Source organism: Neltuma alba, unplaced genomic scaffold (genome assembly GCF_004799145.2).
Source record: "Neltuma alba isolate B1F8T4 unplaced genomic scaffold, ASM479914v2 tig00012116_pilon, whole genome shotgun sequence".
NCBI classification, from domain to species: Eukaryota; Viridiplantae; Streptophyta; class Magnoliopsida; order Fabales; family Fabaceae; genus Neltuma; species Neltuma alba.
The window spans coordinates 671,516-693,912 of NW_021636668.1; the positions used below are offsets into that span (position 1 = coordinate 671,516).

A 22,397-nucleotide genomic window follows, 5' to 3' on the forward strand; every position below is an offset into this window, starting at 1 on the left:
TCGATGACATAATCAGATTACTGTAAGTTTAAACGGACTTTTGGGGTTTGTTTCCGAGGCATAAACAGGAAATATGATTTGGAAGGAAAAAAGAAGAAGGTCCTTGACGCACATCAAAGAGGGGACTCAGAGAGTATCGAAACTAAGGTATCAGGAAACCAAGCGGCAAGATCTATTCAATTTCTTTGCATGCCATAAACAGTAATCCAAATACGCACTCCACAATTTAATTTCAAGAGTGCTGATACATTAAAATATAGAACGAAGTCTGTTTACCCCCCTCTATACAATTTGTACCCCCAAAAGTCTAACTTATCAACTCTCAAAATATCAACCCCTAACTGATATGAACATCTTCATAATACATCCAATGGCAAACTCACCAATCACAAAAATCAGCAAAAATGGAGAGAAACACCTTGAGCAAAGCAAATTCAGTTCCCTCAGCTCTTCAGCTAATGCCACCCTCCTTTAAGTATTATCAGACCTGCTATATGTGCAGCAAATCCTAGCAAAATACGTCCGAGAATAACTACATCATAAAATCTACACGCTCCTGTTATTTCTTCCTAAATACACTTATATGCAAAAAATTGTTAACAGCCACCAAAAGTTGGGCTCCAGCAACTGTGCATCTTGCATAAAGTTAGCTTGTCTCCAAGTTCACAGTAGGGTTATCCTTGGGGGGGCTTCCAGGAGAGTCATTCAAATGCGAATCACTTGACCCAAGGACTTGGATGTTGAGATTGTTGGAGGGAAGATGTTCTTGTACAATCTACAGAAGTATAAAAGCATTGCAGTTAGGCCATTAGGAAGAAATTATCATATTTAGTTGCCAAGCTGCTATTACATCAGTAGACCGAATAAGTTAATCCAAAAAGGGGAGAAAATAAACCAGTTTAAGGCACAGAAAAAATAAAATGCCATTACGTTTTTTCAATTACGGCATCCCTACCTGATCACCAGCTTCAGGACCCTCCGAGTGGAAGAGAATCGGGCGGCACCTCTTGTCTTCATTCATCAAACTAGAATTCTGGAAGTGGCTCACAAGGGCAGCCTTTCCTTGGATTCGAGCATATGCCAAAGAAGCAACTTTCTCACTATTAAACTTCTCCCACTTCTTCCCATTGAATGTCTACAAAATCAGACAAGGTGAATCTTTCAGTACTTTAACACATGCAAACTTTTACGTTTTTAAAGATAAAGCGTCTCTTTTATAATCTCTCTCTCTCTTTTAATTTTAAATAAACGCAAAGATTACAGATGTTCAAAAGAAATTGGAAAAGTAGAGTCTACAGCACAACTTTTGGGGCAATGAAATAGAATTATGCCAAAAAGCCTCTTTAAAATTTCTTATACCTCGTAGAATGGAATGATAAGAGAAGGTGACAGCATGTTGATAAATGCATAACCCACATTACACTTATTCTGCATCCACAGCAAAAATACCCATAAGCTTCACTGGATTAAAGGAAACAGAGACCACGATATCTAGATAGACAATGAGACCTTGTACGATTTTAACTTCTCTAGAAAGTTAAATGCTAGAATTGTTGATAATCTTCCTTCATTATAGGAAATCCGCACTCCGTTTTGTGTTTCTACTTTTCCCAGTTAAAAGGATTTGGAGTTTGTACTTTTTATTCCTATTCTTGCTCTTTCATGAGATTTTTTTGTTTATTCAAGTCTGAATGGACATTGGTTTTCTTTGTCTCGATTTTTGCAAGTCCAAGGCCCCCGTCCAATTGTTTGGACTGCTGCACTAAATAGAATTAATACAAATCATTCGAATTTAAGACCCAATATGCCTATTTCTCCATATGCTTTTGTCATGTATTTTGGGAATTCTGAAACAATTAACAATTTGTTTTGCATTGTGAAATGGCTTGACAGAGTCGGAGCAGGTTGCTTGGAAATTTTCAGAAGAATTTGGTGTATCCACCTAACCTGCAGGTTTTTTTAGCCATCAAATGCCCTGGCTTTGCCATGAACAAAGAACAGAAAGTTCTTTGGCCCTGCACTACGCCAGCTGTTTTGTGGAGTCCTCGGTTGGTACAGAACACAGAGTGACTAATCATACGCATTCCCTATACCTCTGACTCGGGAGAGAATCATTGTTTTGTGGCCTTTATATATTTCAGCCAATGGCTTTATAAGCAGGATTACCCCAGTGGATTCAGAAAGAGACTGCAAAACTATGTTTGCTAATGAATCTGTAATTTCTTTTCTAACAGGAGAAGAACTTCTTGTTCTCTTTCCTACTGATAGTCTCGGCAATACATTTTTCTTTATTAGGCATATGGCCTACACAGAAACGCAGCACATACCTTAAAATCAATAGGCAGATAGAGGAAATCATAGGTGCCCCTGTGATTTTCGTCAATGGCGGCTAGTAACATTTTTGAAGTGTACCTGCAAGATATCAACAATAAATCTATCATCCAAGCATCCAGTAAAAAGATGTCAATAAATAGCCTAAAGTGACTCATACTTATTTGGGATATTCTTTATCATTAAAGTAGTCCTTGCATCTTCACCGCTTTTAATCTTATCCAAGTCAAGCAAAAATTGCTTCTTGCTATCAACTTGGCTACCATTGTTCTCTAGCCGTCTACTCCTTCCACGGTCAGTCAAACTGTCCAGGGCAGTGGGTGGCAGCCCTGAGTAAGGACCATTACCCAGAAACACAGGGCTAAGCCTTGGAGAAGATCTCATTCTAAAGTTTGATTGAACATTTTCAGACATGTTCCGCGGAATAGTAATGCCAGCATTAACAGATCCACCCATGTTAACCATGTAGTTTCCATCATTGTGTCCCACATTTATGCCTCCATAACCAACATGATTCATAAATGAGGTTTCAGATGATTCAGGAAGAAAACCAAAGCGCCTCTCAAATGGAACACCTGATGGAGCAGAGCCTACATGATGATGAAGATGATGCTGGGACGATCCAACAAAGGAACCATTCTGACCAGAGTATGGGAAGCCATGACCCTTTCCATTTGATGTGAATGGAGGCCCTACAGATGGTCTAGGCCAAGGTGAAGGTTTGGTGTGCTCAGAGTATAAGCTTGAATTTCCCCAAAGAAACTGAGGCCCAGACAAGGTTTCCACAGAAGATCCATTTGAAGTTGATGGACCCAAAGAGGACAAAGCTCCATGATATTGGCCGAATGCTGGTTCTGGAAGTGAATGAGATTGAAATGTGGCTCCATGTGATGAATTGGCACTACTAAACATGTGATCTCCATGACTACTCCTTCCCAGGTCCTTACCAATAGCTGCACCCTTTATAGAGTTAGATCCTTGAGGTTGCAAGATTGAAGCTAATCCTGGCAAATGGTTGCCAGTTGTTGGGCTCATAATCCTAGAGCCAGGAGAATTACTGATAGGTTGCATTGGCTTATGTTCAATGGGGCTGTTAAACTGCAACCAGTTACCTGTTATAACTGTGTTATTAACTTCATTCCATCATAGAGATCACAATCGCAGAGGGAACACGGTGACCGTGAAGAAAATGCAACGCTATTATAAAAACACCATGACAATGGATTTTAAGCATCTCAAGGGACCTACCTGGTGGAGAGTTGGCTACAGGTGAACCCACTTGATGTCGGAAATTCCGAGAATCATCTTGATCAAGATCTTGATTTAGCTGGAGCATCAAACTAGAAGATACAAGATGTGGTTATCAATTGATATTTTATGCATCAATGATCAATCTATTAGCTATGAAGCAATAAATTAAGGAACGCAAAAACACTGAAATCACTATGATAATAAAGCCAAGAAAAGCAATCATGTACATTCCCATGCCCACCCTACTAGAGAGATGTCTTCTGAATTCCCCCCAACCACAAGCAGTGATTGATTAACTAGAGTTATTTTCTTAACCAAATAAAAGAAGAGTCAATCAATTAGATTGTAAACCATATAAACATGTATTTAACTTACCAGATTGCCATAGAACACCAACCAGATTTGAAGACCACGATATCTAACCACTAGCCAGGGCTTAATTAGTTCTAATCATACCAGATCCTACTAAATGAAGTAATTGCACGTTGAAGATTTAAAAAATAATAGACAATAGTCCTAGCCTCTACAGGAGGATAAAGGCAATCTCCAGTTACTGAAAATATAAAATAAAATCAAAAGTAACACTAGTAGCATACGCACTTTCGACGAGCTCCACCAGGACGACTAGGTTCTAGCTTTATACGTTTACCAGCTATGTCACTCCTGTTCAATGATTTAAGTGCTGCTTCCGCAGCTCTGACATCATAAAATTCAACAAATTTATGATGCCTCTTGTGAGGAGTTTCCCTTATCTGTAGAAATGTCAAGTTATTAACCGTTAACCAAGTGATTAAAAAAATGTAACCCAGAAATACGATAATAAAAAGGGATTGTTGGAAGTGGGCCTGCCATCTTTTATGGGCCCATTTAGGATATAACCTAGTTTTCCAATACATATTCTGTTATTACCTTCCAAACCAGATTTGTAATTATTATCATTATCTTAGTCCTTATTATTGAGATTATAGGAGAAATTTAGGTGGATTAGATTAGATTTAATCTCTCCTATTTCTCCTATATATGTAATCGTCCTCCATCAATAAAACACAGGGCTGTTATACACAAATTATTCAGGGATTAATCATCACCTCTTTGACCTCGCCATAAGCCCCAAATATTTGTCGAAGGTCTTCATTAGAAACAGACGGATCCAAATTAAAAACCACCAATGTTCCTTGATTTATATCCTTGTCGGATGGATTATCCTGGGACATACAGGGAAAAAAAATACTCTTATGGCAACCAATTAATTATAGGACAAATCATGAGGACAGTATAGTTGCTCAGAAACCTTCGGTATTGAGAAATGAATGTCAAGTTTCCTTCGCCGCAGAGGTTTGTTTTGTAATGCACGCATAGCTGTTCGAGCAGCACGGATGTCATAGTAGGATATCATTACAAACCCCCGATGTTTACATGCAGTATAGAGGGTTCTAATATCACCATATTGCTAAAAAGAAAACATCTAAAACTAATTAATAATTTGTGTAGAAAATTTAAAGAATATCAATATCAGCTAAGAAATAATTGGCATCATTTCTATGCAAGCGAAGGCCTCTTCTGCTGCAAAGGAAAAAGGTCTAAGAATAGAGAAACTTGCACCGTGAATGTAGAGAATAAAAGCATCAGTTAATAAATAATTCGCATTCCATAAATCCATGCACAAAAGTTGGACAAAATAACTAGCTTTTTAGTAACTATTCTTCATGCAGTTCCCATAAGCCTAAAAAGCAACAAGGCATTTCTATTTCCATTAATCATTATACCGACAAATTGGCGAAATAGCAGATAATAAATTTAGACAAGCAATCACTTGGATTGATTTCCAATTCCAATCGGTAGCTAGTGCATCCAACTAATAACAACAACCACAACAAAGTATGAATTACCACACCAAATTACTCCTTTAGTTCTACACACAGTCCATAACCAAGCAAACACTTGATATACTCAGCTCTTCTGAACAATCCAATAATGAGTTTCCTCTCTTTGTATAGCAAGAGGATCAGAAGAAATAAACCACTAAATGAGATATAGAGACTAAATCTACGCACATGCAGGTATGTATACTTAAATGTGATTGAACACCTCTCCGCCTATCCACAAAAGCAATGCATACCCACACCCACGACAATAAAAAGAAAAATATGCATTCATACTTGGCAAGATAATTTTTAAAGAAGTAACACAACCAATCCAAAGGAAGAGTATAAAGTGGCATGGACAAGTGCAAACATCATTCGTATGCACTAAGTTTAGATTGAGATCACCCAAGTTTAGACTCACCTCAAACAGGGCTCTCAATTCTGAATCCTCCACATTACTGTTAATATTTCGAACAAATAATGTTCGAGATGGATGCTCCCCATATGGATGTTCCCCAGCAACAGTTCCAACACCATTAGGAAAGGAATAATGGGGCAAACCATTGCCAATTGTACTATCAGAGAAACTTAGTTTTGAAATGCCCACTGTAAGACCTTCATGAGTATCAGTTTCCAGTTCCATACCTCCACCTCCAAAAAGATCATAATCTTCCAAGTCCTCCAGGGAACCAGGCAAACCACTCAGGTCAAAATCATCCGTTATGCCAGCTAAAAGCTCCTCCTCGTCATCTGGAAGCGTTGTCCCAAGTGCTTCAATATTCGCATCTTCAAGTGATTCATTAACCTCTAAATTTTGGTGGAGTTTTTTAAAGCCAGATGAGATGTCATCCACAGACTGATACTCATTTTCGGTGTCATTCAAGTTCACTACAGATAACCCAAAACAAGTCAATAAATTTCATGGCGAACAAAGCACACAAACAACAACCATTCTTTAGTAAAGCATCCAATACATACACTTCTCATGTGGCAAAACAGGCAATGAGGTAGAAAAAAGGCTAGCATCTGATGAGGCATGGTAGGCTTCAGATCCAGATGAAACCCCCCAAGCATTAAGTCCCACTTGTTTAGGGATATTTATAGATGGAATCTTGGTTGGACCTACTAGTAATGAAAAGGACGTATTTAACGTAATTTCATACTCATATTGACAATCAAAACAAAATTAATGACTTAAGAGAAATACCAGAAGCTGAAATGTCGAAAGACTGCTTCATTGCATTGCCCTTCTGCATCGGACACGTAATAGAAAACATAATTTGAGTTATTTTCTCTTTCACCATAAGATAATAGTGCAAAAGATATGTCAATCATCAAATAACTTGAAAAACCGCTAATAGTGGCAAACGGGTAAGAATAAATGAGCTATTGGTAAAGAAAAGTTCTACACACAATAATACTAGTTAAGTTAAAACCTAAAATTTCATTTTTAACATATCTAGGTTCAGCATTAAATGCACAGACGGGAAAATTTAAAACACACACACACACACAGAAATTGAGAATGACAGTTTTTCTACGTTAATAGCAATGTTAATATATATATATATATATATATATCTTATTGATCTTCCGTACACAAATAGGAATAAAAACAAAGAAAAATCAACCATTCTCCCCATAAATGTACATAAATGCAGGTATAATCACTTAAACGTGATAAACAGGGAGTCATCTAACTATTATACATTTGTGAAGGATATCATTAAAAATAGAAACAAGAATCCACCAGAGGCACATGGTGCCACTGCAAGTGCTCATGAACATCGAGATTCAAGCTTTAAATAACAATATTCTTCAAAAAAATATGAAACTAAGGAACTCTATAGAAGGTTGTCACGAATCAGCAGAGAGATCTAGTGCTTGATATACAATCTCATAGTCAACTTCAATCATTAGAGTCAATGTAGCATGAAGAGATGCAACTCCAATCAAAATACTGTCCGCCTTCCACAACATGAAAATAAATTTGAACAAATTTCAACGGTTTTCTTATTTCACTATTGCAATAGAACAAATATGAAGGTCACTTCTTTCATGCTGGATGACAGATCAGGAAAGAGGACAAGGTCCGATGATGGGTCAGGAAATAGGACAAAGACCGAAGACCTCCCTTCCAGAGGTCCAGAGGCCATCACATCCAGCCCCACCATCTTTCTCCATAAACAAAGCGAGGTGAATATGTCATTAGAAATCAAAATATGACTGAATTCATCCTCAATACTAATTCCAAAGACCATGCTAACCACAAACCCAAAAAAAAAAAAAAACACACACATAATTTAGGTTCCTAGCACATAGACACGCTGGAAAAGAAAAAGGTGATTTAGCCCCAGGTCACCAAATTTAGTTTTAAACTCATGATGACGGTTTACAATAAACAGTACGAGCTCAATCCACTACAATCGGGTAACCTTAAAATGGACCCCACTCAAATTCAATCGTTGAGGCGCTGGCAGTTGAGCTATGTGAAATGCTAGACGGGGCATCCATCCGGCTCTTGACATTTATTGAAGAGGGGGGAAATGAACAGTTACCATACCATAAAGCCATAAACCAAGTGATCGCAACTACCAAAATAACTCGATTTCTCGACAAGAGCGAAGCGGTACCCTACATCCCAAGACCATAAATTTAAAACACTTCGAGCAATTGGAGACTTCAGAGTAACATAGACTGAAACCCGCGATCATCACAACCGCTGCACTCAAACTTGCCCCCTTCCCCACCCAAAAACAGAAAGCAAATTCGGCTGCAATTATTCGCTGATCATTTCGATCAAGCCCCGAGAGTGTTCAAAAGTCTCAAATTTTGGCATTCGAAAAACAAAGAAACGCTTAATCAAAATAAAGCCCACAAATCACCTGGAAAGGAGAACACAAAATCAGCAAACCCTGGAGCTTTAGAAAGAAGACAGATAGAGTTCAGAGACAAAACAGCAACGTACGACGGAGCCTCAGACCCAAAGAAATTTCCAATTGAATCGACCCAAAAACCCCTATTGTCAACGATCAGAAAGTAGAAAAGAAGTGAAGGATAGGAAGCACAGTCCCTTCTAAATTTCTTCTGCTTTCACGGGGCAGCCCAATGGGGAATCTTTTGTGAGAGGAAGAGCAAGAGCGGAGCGATGATTGGTCCAAAGGAGTGAAAAGGAGCAGAGAATGATTGAGAGAGAGAAAGAGAGTAGAGAGAGAAAGAAGGATGGGCATGAACGGAGTTGGAATGGGATGAATGTGGAGGATTGAAATGTATTTAAAGGTCATTTGGCGTCCAAATAATAATAATATGTTAATCAATGCAGGCTTACGCCCAGATTAAAAGTAAAAATTTCTCTTTGAAAATTGAGGTTAGGATTTTTGGATATACGCCACTTCGATTCGGAGGAATCATGCTGGCGTCAACCTTCATTTCCTAGAACGCCTTGTTAATTAAAGTATATCTTTTTCTTCGGAACTGGTACTAATCATTTTTGGTCCATTTTATTTTCATTATGTTAATCACTTTTGTGAAAGTACTGCGTAATTTACTACTAAATTAGATTTTTTTTTGCGCATGCCATGCACGAACTAGTATATATATATTGATTAAATTTGAAATTCTAATAGATATTATTCAAATCCTAATTAAAATATTATTTAAATGTAAAATTGATTATTAATTTTTTTGAGCCTCCAATTAAAATCCCAATTAAGATATTATTCAAATCAAAAATTAATTAATAAATTTTTTATTTGAACTTCTAATTAAAATCTCATTTAATTATAATACTTTCTATTTAATTTAATATATTTAAATTCTAATTAAAATATTATTTAAATCTTGTTGGTTAAATATATTCGGATCTATATCCAGCTCATTTTTTAAATAAATCAGTTACTACAAATTTTAAGAGCATAGTTGATGATGGTTCATGGTTGATTACATTATCTATTAAGCTATGACTTTTTTCAGAATTTGGACATCTTTTGTCCTTTTTTTCTTTTAATATGCTATTCTTGTTTTGTTATTCTTTTATTCACTCTTGTTAACAATTGCCAGAATGTTGTATTCGACTTTTAGTCACGTGATATTAGTTGTTGTGTTGCTTGCTTTATTAACTTTTCAAGTTACATCAAACTCGTTGGCAAAAAAAATAAAAAAATCAAATTTATCTTGCAATTGTCAAAAGTGTTTTTATCAAATAATATTTTTCCCAACAGATAATATGCTCGAGTTACTATAATTGTGTCCACAAAATAGATTGTCCCAGTGAGCTATGTTTCTTTCTTTCTTTTTTTTCTTTTAACTACTCCTACAGTTGTAAATATAAGACGCTTTTTGTAATGTAATTTACACTATAAAAAGAATTTTATATTTAGGACTGGAGAAGTACCATTTTGAGTTTTGATCATAGTTTTTCTAATGAATAGATATTAGATGTGTTTAATTTTTAATCTATCCATTTAATACTCGGTGAATAACACGTATGAAATTATATGAGAAATTCCTTAACTTAATTAAAAATGGGAAATCAGGCGACGAATCACAATTCTTCATAATTATATCCATGATTAAAAATTTATGTTGTATCCAAAAAAAAAGTCATGTGAGTATAAATCTGGAACAAAAGATAATACACGAAATAAATTTTAAAAATCCGGGTAGAGTATTGCATCCTTGTAAGATTTAGATTTAAAAATATGCAAGTCACCTCATAATTCAGGAGAAATAACGAAATAACATTATTAAGCTTTCAGCGCAAAAAGGTGGCCAAAAAAATACCTTAACAAATACAACCTTTTGTCTTTAATATAAAATTAGATAATTAGTTTAAAAAATTTAAAAAATTAGTTAAATTTATTATTTGTAACAAATGTGTGTTGATTTTTTAAAATTATCCTCATTCAATCATGTATATTGAAACCACACTTGAGTATAAATATCTTATAATCAATAAAGATTTTTTTAGAATATTATAAATATAGGAGACAAAGTGAATTAAAATCAATGATTAAAGAACCGGACCGGACCGGACGGTCGGACCGGTTGAACTGTCACCCGGACTCGTTAACGGCTCGGTTTGGACCAAAAAACCGTTCACATAGTTGAGCCGGATTGGACCGGAGTTGAGCCGTTATTAAGCCGGAAACCGGAGTTGGACCGGGAACCGGAACGGTTTTCAGAAAACCGGACGGTTTTTTAGCCTGACTGAAAAATACTAAAATTTTTTTAAAAAATAGAAGAAAAATAAAAAAAATTGATCCCCTTAAATATCCTAATATATTTTTAGACTAGTTATAACCATATAATATTATTTCATTGAAAATTTCATATATTGTGGTGTTAAAATCGTGAGTCGCTAGTCTTTTTGTTTCGATATTTGATCTATCTTTTAAAAAAATATTTTGATTTGAATGAATTGATAATTTGTAATAAATTAAATATTTTAAACATACATAAAATTAAATATATAAGGTTTTAGTCCATTTTCAATGATTTTATTATAATTTTAGATTATTTAAATGCATTTCTAAATTATTTAATAATTTGATATTTTTCATATATACTAATTATATGTATATAATATTTTTTTAAATTAATTATTGTGTCACCGGTCTGACCGAACGGTCCGACCGATCCGACCGATTGAACCATGACCCGTTGATCTTTCCGGTCCGACTTCCGGTCCGGCTTTTAAAACATTGATTAAAATTTTATATTTAGAAAAGCCATCTAACTCTTATATCTAAGATCAGAGGTAGTATTAATCATAAAAAAAAAACAAACAAAGTTATCTTTTTTGAAATAAAATATCTTTAAGAACTTAGGTTTTGTAAATCTGAAATAAAAATTCATCACACTTATGATTAGTTTAAGCGGTTTGGGTTTTTTTTTCCTTTATAGAATTGTTATTGACATTAATTATTTTTAATTAATAATTTTCTTACAGAACATTATCAGGTCCTTAAGTTTTTTTACTTTTCATCTAATTTCAAATAAAATCAAATTTTGTTTTAATTTTAAAATCGTGGATAGCATAAAATTTTAATGGAAAATTTTCATTTTCAAATTTATAATTAATAATTTATAGGATGAAATATAATGTAATATAATAACATGAGCAACCAGCAACCTAAAATGTCACCCTCTATAAGTATATAAACAAATATGACATGACATCGAAATAAACTAAAAACAATGATGCACTAAAAATATTAAATAAGAAGATAAACTAATCCGAGTGGGCTAGCATTCTAACAACAATGATAACAATAAATATTTATAAAAAGGTTGACACTTTATGCACAAATATTTTTTTTTTTGTCAGGACATAGAGTAAATAATTCTCTCAAGGCAAAAGTTTGCAGCATTGGGCTTCTTGATCAGATTATAAAATGGTATTATTTATTCAGTCCAAAAATAAAAAATATGAGATTATAAAGCTGGGCACTAGGAATTTAATATTCTTGTATTGAGAAAATTTTCACATTAAAAATTCATTTAGAATTTTATGTTTAATCTTGGACTTAATGCTAATGAGTCCCGTCTTTTATATAGATACCGAAATCACTTATATAATTTAAACACCGACAGAATGGGGTTGTCGGTCAGGAAATAATATATTTAATTTTGACAAAAATATCTTTTTTCTCTTATGAATTACTACCTCTGGTCTTTAATATAATATCTTATTTGATTTTTATTTTAGTCCTAAATATAAAATTCTATCCCACTTTGTCTCTTATATTTATGTATTTTTTTCAATATAGTCTTCAAACAATAATAGTTTTAGTCAATACATTTAATTAGTAATGATATTTTAGAAAAGACAAAACCTATTTATTACAAATAACTAACTTAATTTTTTTCTTAATCTCCTCGAATTAGCTAACTAGTTCTTATAATTAAGACCGGAGGTAGCATTAAATTAATTAACAAAGACATTAATACAACTTTTAGTCCCAAATATAGAATATAGATCATAGTATAAAACATAGGACATAATTTGAAGTACAATTTATATTACTCCTCCGGTCCTTATTATAAGACCCCATTTGACTTTTTATTTGGTCTTAATTATAAGACCCCAATCCATTTTGTCTCTTATATTTATGCATTTTTTTCCAAGATAATCCTTCTAATAATGATAATTTTAGCCAATATACTTAATTAGCAAGGATATTTTAGGAATGACAACACTTATTTATTATAAATAACCAACTTAACTTACTTCCTTAATCTCCTCAAATAAGTCAATTGGGTCTTATAATTAGGACCGGAGGAGTATAAAATATGCTTTATTATATTTAGGACACCAGGTGGTACGTAATTTTGAAGTCATGATAATTTCTTTAGATGAAAATGTAGTTGCAAGCTTTCAAACGAAACACTTGTGTTTCAATCAAAAGCACGATATATTATATCCATTGCATTCTAATTTAAAATATAATTTTAAATTTTTACAAGGCCAAGCCAATAGAACCACATGGTTGTTCTTTAAAAAGAAATCAGAGAGAAATAAAGAATTAAAAAAAAAAACCAACGAACACGTGCTTTTATTTCAACGCATAATTAATACAAGAAGAAGAGAAGATGAGATTGAACTCAAATGAAGGTGCACGTGCGTCAATCTATTTTTACTTTTGGATGATGTGTCATCCTCATCCAAATCAGTTACTTGGATCTCGTTAGTACAGTGACCAGTTAGGGTCCCAAAAAGCAGAAAAAGGCGACTACGTGAACAAGAAAAGGGACGTAATACTCATCAAAAAAAAAAAAAAAGGGACGTAATATTATTAATAGGGGGGAGGAAAATATAAGAGCAATACTTATATCATGACTAATTTATACATAATAAAAATTAATTATTTTTTATTTTATAAAAAATATTTACTCTTCAGGTCTTTAATATAAAAGCTATTTAACTAATTTGATTATAGTAAGAAAGTTAGATAAGTTAGTTAATTATAAAAAATATGACATGCTTTTTCTGAAACACAGTAATTATATTTTTTAATATTCTCCTTTCCTTTTCTATTTAATTATGGTTAAGGGAGTATTTATGGGGATAATTTAAGAAAGATTGATAAATATAAGAAATAGATATTATATTTATGACTAAAATCAACTCAATAATTATGTTCTATATTAAGTACCGGAGAAGTATTTAGTTTTGAAAAATACTTATCTTAGTTATCTACATTGAAAATTGCACAAAAAACACTGTGCACACAGACAATAAAGAATTGATTAAAAAATAATATATGTATGAGACAAAATAAATTAAAAACTTATATTTAAAATTGAATCAAATCTATCAACTAGTTATTACATTAACCTGGGATGAAATACTTTTGATGGATATATTTTATCTCCTTCTCCCATTCATCGTTCTATGGGTTACCTCGTACTCATTAACTAGTGGCTTGGACTTGTGGAGGAGCCTGAGGCCGTCGAGGTCACATGCGTAATGTAACTTTAATAAGTCAAATCAAAACATGAGAATTTAAATTTTAAAAATAATTTAACAACATCGATAATAAAAGCTCCCGGGCTGCCGTTAGAGCTGGTAATGCGGGCCCAACCCACCAAAAATGGCGGGTTCGGGTTGGCAAAATGCCAACCCGCCAAGGTGCGGGCTACTCCAACCCGCCAAGGTGCGGGCTACTCCAGCCCGCACTGCGCTAGCCCGCTTTTTTTATTTTTTTTATTTTTAATTTTATATAATTTCTAATATATTATACAATATAATTGGAGGATTTTAACCCCCAAATTTCATATTTACATCTTCTCATCCATGTAATTGCATATGTAATACATACATAAAAGATCTACTTAATTAATTTGGATAAGAAAAATAGTCAAATTAATTATTTAGAAAAAAATATGTGTTAGTTTTTTCTAAAATATCTTCTCAAATTATAAATTAATTCTCACATTATTTTATTATAACTCTTTACTCAAGTTTAAAACTCCAAGTCCAATTTTAACATTACAAACTAAACTCAAATTTATATAAATAATAATATTTTTTTTAAAAAAAGTTAGGCGGGCCGGCAGGCTCGGGCTGGCAAAATGCCAGCCCGCCAAAGTTTTTGGCCCGCACCGCTGCGGGCTGGCCCGTATCCGCACCGCCAGCCCGCATTCCCAGCTCTAGCTGCGGTTTGTAAAACAGTGAATGCTTGAGTTGAAAACATCTCCTTATCCTCTTTTCGTGGAAATGAGAGGCTTTATCACCATCTGCTGGCTCCTGTGGCAACGCCGAAATGAAAGAGTCTTTGAAGGGAAGGATAGAAGCAATGACAGCGTGTATAAGCAAGGGATGTCGATTGTTACAAGTTTGAAGCAGTCCAAAACAAAGCTAGCAGGTGTAAAGATTGAATGGGTGCACTGTCATTGATCGGGAAGCACGGTGGAAGCCACCTCCGAGAGGTTGGGCAAAAGCAAATGTGGACGGGGCATACTCGAGATGGAAAGGAGGTCGATGTGGGGGCTTGGTGCGAGATGAGAAGGGAGCTTTTATCCTGGGGTTCATGCACCACCTTGAACATGGTGATAGTCTCTCTGCTGAGCTATGGGCGGTTCTGCTCTGTCTAAAAATAACTTGGGACCATGGTATTCGACAGTTGCATGTTGAGACAGACGCTGCGGATCTTAGGCTTACGAAGTGCACTACGGTAGCTGGTCATCCCGATGGAGGTGTGATAACGGAAATAAGAGGTCTCCTGGAAAGAAGATGGACTGTGGTTCTGATGCATGTGCCCCGTGAAGTAAATGGGGTAGCTAACTGGCTAGCAAAGAAAGCTTTGGAGGCACCCCCGGACTTCACACAATCCTACACCCCCCTGATGAGTTATTTGCTGCAACAAGATATCGAGTTGGACGCCGACGTAGGCTAGCTTTTCTGAGGTGTTTTCCTCCTTTTTGTATAAAAAAAAAAAACATATGAGAGGCTTTAAGGGAAGCTGGTTAAAAAAAATGCTTTTAAGTACATAAATTTAAATTGTTGATTTTTTCCGTAAACTTATTTGGGCACTTGAACTGTAATGCGACGTCAATTTATTTTAAAAAATACTGAGAAAAAGTCTCTCATTAAATATTTTACCTTTAAAAAGAACTAATACATTTTTCCACATAAAAAGCATCAGTACTCTATAAATTTTATACATACGAGATATTGGTGCTCTGCTTTTGGATCTTCTCATTAGTAAAATTTTTTAATGAGGAATAATTCCCCAAATTTCCTTTTATTATAACCAGTTCCAGATTTTAATTCGCCAAAGAAGCTGACCACTACTACTGTTCAAACCAAATGTACTCAATAACAAGGAAAGAGACAGCTTAAAAAATTGCGTTCCAAATAACTGAAAAGTAAATTTGTTTAATTTCGTTGGCAAAAAAAAATAATTTTAGTTTCAAAGGGTTGAGCTATTAAATATTCACCTATTCAAGAAGCTGCTGACAGTTGTCATCCCAGGTTTCTAAAAAAGCGGTACTCCTCCTTCCCTTAATAATGTAGGATATAATTGTTGAATTGATTTTAGTCATAAATATAAAACTTATTTCTCACATTTATCAAAATTTTCTAAATTACTTCTATGAATATTCTCTCAACCATAATCAAATAGAAAATGGAGGGGAGAGTATTAAAAAAAATAATTATGATATTTTACAAAAAACATGTCATATTTTTTTATAATTAACTAACTTACATAACTTTCTTAATCTAATCAAATTAGTTAAATAGGTATTATATTAAAGACCGGAAGAGTATATTGGTAAATTCATGCGGGAATAATTTTAGTTCAGTTGGAACACCAGATCAAAGAATGCAATTCAAATTGATGTGTTGGTTTATTTTAAAAAATGTTATTAATTTCTTATGAAGAAATTAATTGGCAAATGTTCCATAAAAATTTTGTGCAACTCAACTATTGTAATGTGCAACTTAACTTTACATATGAACCATTTATCTTTCCTTATATGTAATCATTTTTTCTTGTGCCATGAGCAGTTGAATTTCTCTTTATATACAATATATCTTTTTTATATGTAAACTAGTTATTTATGCTCAAATAATATTTCGTGTAAACTGGGACCATTTGTGATCTGGAATAAACTTGAAACCCGATATGGCGTGGATGTTTTACTAAAGTAAGAAAGGAATATTCCAGGAAATATCCACATCGCCATTATGAGGTTACGTGAAGTTTTAAAATTAGCGCAGATGTTGAAGAAGATAACAGGAAAAGGTAAGCAAAATTAGATTTTGGGTTTCCACAGTTTGGAAGTTTGACAGGGTTTTGTTCCTAACTTTAAATACATTATGAGCTAAAACGTCCTCCGCTGCTTAATAGGAGAACCCAATTAATTTTTATTTTAATCTTAAATATAAGATTTTAATTCACTTTGCTCTTCATATTTATCCGTAATAATAGTAGTTCTAGTTAGTATACTTGATTAACAAGAATATTTTAAGAAATGCAATACCTATTCATTACAAATAACTAATCTAATTAATTTTCTTAATATATTCAAATTAGTCAGTCAAGTACTATATTACAATTAAAATAATATGCTAGTATCAATGCCTATAAAAGTGGAAAACGCGTAAGAAGAACTATTTGATGATCTTAAACGCACTCGCTAACGGATTAGTACAAGTTACGTAGAAACTCAGTACTTCTCCGTTTACACCTAAACCTAATCCGTCAACTGATGTTTATAGTTTAGCGTTGATACGTTATCCAGAAACAAAAAATCCACAACTACGTCTTTAAAACAATCAACTCAACGGTGAACAGAGTATAGGAAAATGTACAGGCTTAGCTATTAGTAGAATTGATTTAACTTTGTCAGATATAAGAAATAAAATGAATTAAAGTTTTATATTTAAGATAAAACTGAAAATCAAATTAGCTCTTATATGAAAAATTAGAAGTATTATTTTCTACTAGTGTTAAAAGGAATACTCTTAACTGCGCCAAATAATGCTTAAATCTAACATAATTAAATGGTCACGAGTGTGTAAAGAAGAAGAAAGACATTATATCCTGTGTGTCGTAGTGTCCCTTTTTTAAAATAAAAACAATGAATTGGATCGTATGAGCCCATTTGGAATAGCTTATAATAAACCTTTTAATATTGATTTACAGAATATAAAATACTACCTCCGATCCTTAATATAAGACTTCTTTTGACTTTTATTTTGATCATAATTATAAGACCAAAATCCACTCTGTCTCTCGTATTTATGTATTTTTTTCAAAGTAGTCCCTTTAATAATGATAGTTCTAACTAATAAATTTGATTAGTAAGGATATTTTAGGAAAAACAATACCTATTTATTATAAATAACTAACTTAACCTACTTCCATAATCTTCTCAAATTAGTCAACTAGTTCTTATAATTAGGATTGGAAGTAGTAATTATATAAGAAGAGTCTTGTTTTCACTTAAGTAGAATATGCTTGTGAGTAATTTTCAAAGCTATGCCAAATAGGCAAGGAGAATGACGCTAGTCAAATCTATTATGGGTAGCATGATGGGCCGCCGAAGGGGGTGATAGAAGAAATTGACAGAGCCGAAAATTTATCTGGGGAGAACAAGGAGACGAAAAAAAAGTGGCATGATGTGGTGTGACACGCGCTATGTAAACATAAGAGCAACAGAGGAATAGGCATAAAGGACTTGAAAGGGATGGATGATGTGTTTCTACTAAAACTAATTTGGAGGATGCATCAAAATCCGCAGGACTTGTGAGTCAGAGTTCTACATGGCAAATACGGGAGAGATGAGTCCAACACTCCCGAAGTAAAAACAAGGGACTCGCGCCTATGAAAAAAACTAAGCAAGTTGAGGGATACGTTTCAAAATAACGTGGAGAGAGAAGTAAAAAATGGAGCCTCTACTCAAGTATGGACAGACAAATGGATACTCGCCGAGCCAAAACTCGTCTCTTATGTGGGAAGCAATCCAAGATTAGAGAAGAATCTAAGAGTCAGGGATCTGACGGATAAATGTGGAAACGGGAGACTGGAGACAATAGGGAACTTTCTTCCTCAGGTTCTTCTAAACATCAAAGACATGATACCTCCCTTGAAAAATGGAGAAGAAGATGGGGTGAAATGGAAGCCGCAAGGAGATGGGATCTTCTCAACTACAAGTGCATATAAACTTGTAAAAGGAGAGAACGAAGGAACAGAAGGTAATCGCTAGAAGGTTGTTTGGAAGCTCAAAGTTCTTGAGAGAGTTAAAGTATTCATGTACAAGAACAACAACGTGTACTATATGCCAAGCTTACGGGTTCCCATTCAGTGCTCATCAGGTGATGAGCACCCAATGCTCATCACCTGATGAGCAATCTGGACCGTCCAGATCTAATATGGACGGTTCAGATTTAATATTATTAAATAATTATTTTAAAATAGAAAAAGTTATATTTTTAAAGAATGATAGTTAAGATATTATCTTTATTTTTTATCCTATACCTATTAAAATAATTATTTTTAAAAAATAAAAGTAAAAATAAAAATAAATCTGGACCGTCCAGATCAGATCTGATGAGTATTGGGTGCTCATCAAAACTGATGAGCACCCAATGCAAATCCCAAGCTTACGATGAGGATACATTACATGCATTAAAAGATTATCCATTCACTGCTTTGACTTAGAGACAACTTGTGCCAGACCATTTAAGGAAGAATTTCTTTAGATGGGATAGAAAGGATTGGTTGTATAGGAAAATTACAAGTGGAAACAAGAGAAGAGAGGATCAGAGTTGGCTAGAATTATTTGCATGCAATTATTGGCATTTGTGGAAATGGAGGAACTTACGGGTTCATAACAAAGAGTTCCAAACGCCGAGAGAGACAGGGCGTGTCATTAGAAAATATTTACGAGCCTGTCATGAGAAATGGAACGGAGGAGTAATAGAGAGGAAGCAGAACGAGCCACTAGTGGCAAAATGGGCTCCACAAGATAATAGACAGATGGAATGGTCACGAAGAATGGATAAGTAGGGTGTGGGGGAGTTATCAGAGGAGACTGTGGGGAAGGATTAGCCAGATTCTGAAAAAAATTACATAGATGTGATGCAAAAATGATAGAAGTTTGGGGGATATATGAAGGCCTGAAACTGCGCAAAGGACTGGGATTTCATAAAATTGTAGCTGAGTGCGATGCTGCCACTGTCATATACGAACTTAGGATAGGAACAAGAATTTTATGTTGCTATACCTTGTCCCGGAAAATTGAAGAACTGTAGACGGAAGACTGGACCATTAGCTGGTGGCATATCTATAGGGAAGGGAATCAGTGTGCTGACATGTTAGCGAAGATGAGTCTGAACCAGAATGAAAAGAGGAAAGTCTGGAATAATCCTCCCATGGAATTGAATGGGTCACTGCGAGAAGGCTTAGAAGGAATTGGCCTTAAAAGAATAAGCTACTCCTCCGATCCTTAACATAGGACCCAATTCTTGAATTGGTTTTGATCCTAAATATAAGATCCATTTATCATATTTATCAATTTTCTCTAAATTATCCCTATAGGTACTCTCTCAACCATAATCAAGTAAAAGAAAGAGATGAGGTATTAAGAAAGATGATTGTGGTGTTTTAGAAAAAATGTGTTATATTTCTTATAATTAACTAACTTACCTAACTTTCTTAATCTAATTAAATTAGTTAAATGGGTCTTATATTAAGGACCGGAGGAGTAATTGTTATTTAGGCCTTGGCCTCTTTTTTTCACAAAAAAGAAAAAGCTATGTCAAACGGGTTCGTAGAAAGCCTAGAGATAGCACAGCACATTCTTTCTCATTTCTATATCCCTCTCTTTGTTGTAATTACCTGCGCACAATATCTCTACTAAGATCGCCATTTAAAAAAAAAAAAAGGGAGAAAAAAGGAGGCCATGATAGGTTTGCCTGAAATTGTGATTGAATCTTTTAAAAGTAATTTTTTTAATTATAATTTATAAAATACAAGATAAATATATAATAAAAGTCTTATATAAAAGTACTCATCTCATACACACAAAAAAAGTACTTATAAACACTTGGCCATGGTTGAAACAATCTTAAAAGCATGTTTGCAATCTCTAAACATGTGAAATATAATTATACGATTTTATGGTTTTCTATTAATTAAAAACCACATAATTTAAGCAAAGATTAGAATTATGCATGCTTCCTGTCTGACCAATTTTTCACAAGAGGAACACTTATTCTCTCTGGGTTACAAATTGAATCATCATCTTCAAACAGTTTGATTAAGAGGATGTTTAGATGAAAACTATACTATAATTTTAAAAATAATTTTATAGTATACAAAATAAGAAAGTGATATGGGTTTTATTTCGATTTATGTAAAAATATTTATTTTAGAATGGTTTTTGGCCCAAACCAAGCACCCCTCGAATTATACAATTGTCATATCGTAACAACTAATAAAGCCATTCTTAACCCAAAAAAAAAAAAATAAAGCCATAAGGGCCTGTTTGGTTTGAGGGGAGGGGAGGGGAGAGAGGGGTAGGAAAGGGGAGGGGAGGTTTCATCTTCACCTTGTTTGGTTTGATTAAAAAGGAGGGGAGGGGAGGGTATTTAATGATCTCTTGTTTGGTTCAAGGAGGGGAGGGGAGGGATAGTAATAATCAATTTATCATTTTACCCTTACATATTAGTTTATGTTTTTTATTGATATATTATATAAATTAATTTACATCTTAATTTAAATCATATAATTTAATAAAAATTCAGTCTTATCATGTTAATATGTGTATTAAAAAATTGGTACAGTAATTTTTTATTCTAATTAATATAATAATATATTTAAAATAATCAAATTAACAAATTTTATATGCTCTAAGAAAAATGAAATTTTATTTTCTTTAGGCTATCTTTTTTTCCAGCTTTAAAATATATTTAGTAAATAATATATTTATAAAAAATTAATTTTATAATATTATAATTTTTTATTTAAATACTTTTTTATTTTTAAATAATTTTTATAATATATTTTTAATTATAATAATGTATTTATTTTTTATTTTTTTACTTAGGATAATATATTTTTTATTTGAAATAAATATTATAATAATATATTTTATGGGTAGAAGTGGAATATTAAAAAAACTACAAAGGTATAATGGTCCAAAATTTTGGCTCCCCTCCAAAAACCCCCAATTTGGAGGGGAGCCAAAATGGAAGAGGGGAGGGGAGGGGAGGGGACATTTTGACTCCCCTCCCCTCCAAAATTTTAAACCAAACGAGGGGAGGGGTTCATTTTCCCTCCCCTCCCCTCTCCTTCCCTCCCCTCCAACCAAACACACTCTAAGTGAAAAATTTGTGCTCAAGGTGAAAATACGAAGAATAAATAAAATTCAATTTTATTTTTCACTAGAAACAACGGTGGAGCGAGTTTTGGGGGAGAAACCGGGTTGTTAAAAGGTCAACATCAAAGCCGCATGCACATCGACGGCTCTTTCTTCTCCGAACTCGAGTTGGATGACGTCATCCCACGTGGCTTGCTCCTCTTTGTCGCCTGCCTTGCCTCCTCGCACATCCTCGACGGTTGGTGCCATTTTAGTCTTATTTTAGTTTAGTTTGGGCCTGAAAGCTGGCTAGTGGGCCCACTTGCTGGATAAGAACGAGTCTTTTTGGGCCTATGTTTGAGCCGTTCATTGGTCAGGAGAAAAGAAGCCAGACGCTTCTGTGCCAGCTTATTAAGATTTCATTTCACCTTTCCTGACGAAATGCTTGTTACCGACAAGATCCATACGTGTATAAAAAAAGTAATCAGTGTCTAGCAGAAAATATTAATTTCTTATAATATGATAAATTTTAATAAGTGTCACATTCACTACCCATAATATTTTGAATAGAATTATTTCTATTAAGAAGATATGCATTAATTTCTCTAAAATAATTATTTATTTTATTTTTTTAAG

At 33.9% G+C, this 22,397-nt stretch overlaps 1 protein-coding gene across 8 annotated transcripts; it reads right to left on the minus strand.

Annotated features, from left to right (window-relative positions):
• Positions 1-148: 148 nt before the first annotated feature.
• On the minus strand, positions 149-17,623 carry LOC114722831 (protein MEI2-like 5). 8 transcript variants are annotated; one of them, XM_028908945.1, is made up of 14 exons: positions 17,618-17,623; positions 8,333-8,520; positions 6,655-6,702; positions 6,426-6,572; positions 5,869-6,335; positions 4,874-5,032; positions 4,671-4,787; positions 4,183-4,334; positions 3,580-3,671; positions 2,492-3,443; positions 2,328-2,412; positions 1,360-1,428; positions 956-1,135; positions 149-775 (listed from the first exon to the last, which is right to left on the minus strand). In XM_028908945.1, exons 3-14 carry the CDS (start codon positions 6,683-6,685, stop codon positions 647-649), a joined length of 2,580 nt encoding a protein of 859 aa, XP_028764778.1. In that variant the 5' UTR covers positions 6,686-6,702; positions 8,333-8,520; positions 17,618-17,623; the 3' UTR covers positions 149-646. The 8 variants fall into 8 exon arrangements, with proteins under 8 accessions (XP_028764778.1, XP_028764777.1, XP_028764774.1 ...); XM_028908944.1 differs by lacking the exon at positions 17,618-17,623 and having other exon boundaries at positions 6,426-6,569; positions 6,655-6,697; positions 8,416-8,672; XM_028908941.1 differs by lacking the exon at positions 17,618-17,623 and having other exon boundaries at positions 6,655-6,697; positions 8,416-8,672.
• Between the last annotated feature and the right edge of the window lie 4,774 nt (positions 17,624-22,397).